The 364-nt window shown below is 27.2% G+C and overlaps 2 protein-coding genes across 2 annotated transcripts in view; both read right to left on the minus strand.

Moving 5' to 3' along the window:
* ENU1_109080 (5'-3' exonuclease domain containing protein) lies at positions 1–219 on the minus strand (the record flags this gene model as incomplete). Its single annotated transcript, XM_008859506.1, has 1 exon — positions 1–219. A coding segment is annotated over one exon (211 nt), but the record flags the coding sequence as incomplete, so codon positions are not given.
* Positions 220–275: 56 nt separating this feature from the next.
* The window catches only part of ENU1_109090 (5'-3' exonuclease domain containing protein), a gene marked incomplete at both ends in the record, with an annotated part of 1,683 nt that continues 1,594 nt past the window's right edge, over positions 276–364 (minus strand). The window contains one exon of the mRNA XM_008859507.1: positions 276–364. This exon is cut by the window's right edge and continues 1,594 nt beyond it. Coding sequence (XP_008857729.1) covers positions 276–364 — 89 coding nt within the window.

Raw genomic sequence — 364 nt, forward strand, 5'->3', positions numbered from 1 at the left:
ATCTTTACCAATAAATATATAAGAATCACCGTATCTTCTATTCCTTCTTTTTGCATCTCCTTTTAATTTCTTTTCTATTGGCTTAACATAATGTAATAACTTTTCTTGGTCAATGAAAGTTAATACAACAATAGCTTTGTAATCAACTTTTTCTCCATTAAAATCTAATTTAAATGTATCTGGATAAAATTCACTAATTGGTGATCCATTAGATTTCATTAAATCATGGAACTGTTCTGGTAAACAACTTTTAGATCTAGGTGGTAATACAGACATTAATTGTTCGAATGGTCTAAATGGAATACTCTTCTTATATTTAAACTCAAAATTATCATCAACATATTCTCCCATATCTTCTGCAAAA

Source organism: Entamoeba nuttalli (assembly GCF_000257125.1).
Source record: "Entamoeba nuttalli P19 unplaced genomic scaffold asmbl_4668, whole genome shotgun sequence".
Taxonomy (NCBI): Eukaryota; Evosea; order Mastigamoebida; family Endamoebidae; genus Entamoeba; species Entamoeba nuttalli.